This window comes from Pygoscelis adeliae, unplaced genomic scaffold (assembly GCF_000699105.1).
Source record: "Pygoscelis adeliae isolate BGI_AS28 unplaced genomic scaffold, ASM69910v1 Scaffold458, whole genome shotgun sequence".
NCBI lineage: Eukaryota > Metazoa > Chordata > Aves > Sphenisciformes > Spheniscidae > Pygoscelis > Pygoscelis adeliae.
In genome coordinates, this window is record NW_008825352.1 from 95,393 (window position 1) to 98,180 (window position 2,788).

Here is a 2,788-nt window from a genome sequence, read left to right on the forward strand (position 1 = left end):
TCCGCAGCCCCAACTCCAGCCCCAGCCCCATCTGCAGCCCCGGCCCCATCCGCAGCCCCAACTCCGGCCCCAGCCCGCACCAGGCTCCTCGCTCTCCTCCAGGCTTTCCCTGGACACGCACACGCTTTTCTCCGTTGTTTGGCCGACTTTCTGTTACCGCTTCCCGTTCAGTTGTTCACACGTGATGACAAGCCATCACTGAAACACTACCTTGTTTTCGCATTGTTTCCTTTGGTTTTGGCCAAAAGCATCAGCGGGCTTGAGTGAATGCGGTGAAATGCCACAACGCTGATGAGTGCTACACGGAAGAGTAGACAGCGGGGTTTGTTTTTAAAGAAAAAAAGCTAATTTATTGGGATCTTTGCATAAGGTAGCGCGCACGTGGGTCAGGTCTCTTGAACAGGGCGGTAGGTTACTCTCAGGTTACAAAAGTCCTTGTAGCAGCATCTCCAGCTGGAGCAGGTGAGACTCCCCAAGCTTACACCCACCCGGTCCTGCACGACCACCTGCCCAATCTGTTGTTATTAATTATCTTAAACTACCGACAAAGCGTCTCCTAACTATCTTATACATATGTTCTGCTATTACAAACTGTCTGTGCACAGTTTGGTCGACGCTGCAGCAGGAACCACCTGGGGATGCCGTGGGGTGCCCAGGTCCTCCCCGCAGGGTGTTCATCAGCACACGGAGACACGCAGGTGGTGCTTCTCCATTGACTTTTGGCACAGCAGGAGCTCCTGGGGGATCTTCGGGCCCGTCCCGAAGCTCCTGTATCCACCAGTCAGAGGTTTTCTTTGGAAGGCAGCTGGGAGTTCAGTCCATCGGTCGGTCCGGTGCCTCTCTGCTGCAGGAACGAGCCGGGGAGTACCTGGACCACCCTGGGACTGGATGTCTGTCGTGTGTTGTGTGTGCGCCTGGGCACCGCCCCGATTCCTGGCCATGCCACAGTTATACCCGGGGGGCAAAACGGAATTTTATCCTTCTATCACACTTACAACTTAAATACTATAGCTGTCGTTAGAGCAGACCCTCAGGAAGGGGTTGCTCGGGGCAGCTCTGGAGGGTTTCCAAGCGGTCCTGGAGGGTTTATAGGTTTTCCAGCCTGTTGTGGTGGCCAAGGGACGCTCGTCTGTCCCAGCTGCTCCGTCCCTGACCCTGGCTTTGGCGTTGCACAAATTAAGGCCAACAAACTGCACTGTGCAGGGTCAGCGAGTCCACCCTTGCCTGTCTGACCTCGGGCGAGGGGAGGGACAGAGCCTGGTGTCCCACGAGGGAGGGCGGCGGTGGGAGGGGACATCTCGGTGCGGGAACAGGGGTAACGCTGGCCCGGAAAACTGAGCGGCTCAGGTTTGGTGGAGCAGGGAAGGTACAAAGAGCAGTTTTCCAGACATCCAGCCCAGGGCATTCCCTGCCTGGGCAGGACACTTTGGCTCCCCTTGCGTCATTCCTCGGCCGCCAGGAAAGGTGGATCGTGGGTATGGACCACAGCCAAGAGACTGGGATGCAGGCAGAGAATTTCCTAGAGCCACAGGCTGATGCAAGCCCTCGTGGGAAAATGCGAGATAACCGAGTAGCAAAAGGTACCTGCAGAGTCAGGGCGAGAGCAGTGCAGCGGCAGACGGAGCAGCATGGCAGGACTTCAGGTCCGCTCCCTTCTGGTGACTGGGGCCAACCGGGGAATCGGCCTGGGGCTTGTCCGGCAGGTCCTGGGGATGCCAAACCCACCCGAGTGGGTCTTTGCGGCTTGTCGGGACCCCAAGGGAGAGCGAGCGCAGGTGAGGCTGGGCTGGGACGCGGTGGGTTGTGCTGGGGGACGGGAGCACTCGCTGCCAGGGCAGCAGGTTGGAGCAGGGAGGGGGTTTGCAAAGGGCTCGAGCTGCAGCCAGGCACCCGCGGCACAGGGCAGCCGGGTTGGGACGGCTGTGACACCAGCTGGGCATGGGATGTGAGGAGGGGACAGCGGCACGTGGTGTGTGCGGGAGGCACGGAACCGCACCTGATGGGAGCAGGGCAGCCAGAGCAGGGTGCTGGGTGCGAAGCGGTGCAGAGGCAGAGCCGGAGCGACACAGGCTTTGCCTGGGAAAGGCTGAGCCTCTGCACAGCTCCTCCTGCCTCTCCATGCCCACGTGGTCCCCTCTCTTGCAGGAGTTAAAGAATTTGGCCTCCAGACACCCCAACCTGGTCATCATCCCGCTCGGTAGGTGCCCCGAGGTGGGGGTCCCTCGCCCCGGTTCCCCTGGCATGTGCCCGGGTGCTGCGCGCACCCTGGGAGCCCCGCACCGGGAGGGAACCGTGCCAACGGGCCGGTGCCTGCGGGGACACCGGGCGCTGCCCTCCCTCCTGCCCATGGCCAACCCCGAGGGCGCATCCCTGGGGGAACACAGGGGCCTCCCACCCCCTGGCACTGTGCAGGGTGTGAGCCACCACGGGGACACCGACCTCCCCTGCCCTGGCTCTGCAGAAGTCACCGACCCTGCCAGCATCAAGGCAGCTGCAGCCAGAGTCGGGGAGCAGCTGGGGGGCTCGGGGCTGAACCTCCTCATCAACAACGCTGGAATCGCCAAGTTGAACTTGCTTGATACCGAGACGCTGGAGGACATGTCCCTGGTGTACACCACCAATACAGTTGGGCCCCTGCTGCTAAGCCAGGTGAGACCCTCACCTGAGCTGGGCTGTCCCGAGGGGCATGAAGGGCTGGTGGGAGAGGGTCCTGCATCCGCTCCGGTGCCGATGGGCTCTTGCCCGAGAAGAAGCTCATAGAGCCATGGGCTGGAGCTCAGGAGCTGAA

At 61.1% G+C, this 2,788-nt stretch overlaps 2 protein-coding genes across 2 annotated transcripts in view; one reads left to right on the top strand and one right to left on the bottom strand.

Moving 5' to 3' along the window:
- Positions 1 to 251, bottom strand: part of ACD (adrenocortical dysplasia homolog (mouse)) — an 11,198-nt gene extending 10,947 nt beyond the window's left edge. The window contains exon 1 of the mRNA XM_009330370.1: positions 211 to 251. Coding sequence (XP_009328645.1) covers positions 211 to 251 — 41 coding nt within the window. The remainder of the gene's footprint in view (positions 1 to 210) is intronic.
- A 1,377-nt stretch (positions 252 to 1,628) lies between these two features.
- LOC103922263 (uncharacterized oxidoreductase C663.06c-like) overlaps positions 1,629 to 2,788 on the top strand; it is a 3,154-nt gene continuing 1,994 nt past the window's right edge. The window contains exons 1-3 of the mRNA XM_009330371.1: positions 1,629 to 1,775; positions 2,146 to 2,197; positions 2,462 to 2,649. Coding sequence (XP_009328646.1) covers positions 1,629 to 1,775; positions 2,146 to 2,197; positions 2,462 to 2,649 — 387 coding nt within the window. The remainder of the gene's footprint in view (positions 1,776 to 2,145; positions 2,198 to 2,461; positions 2,650 to 2,788) is intronic.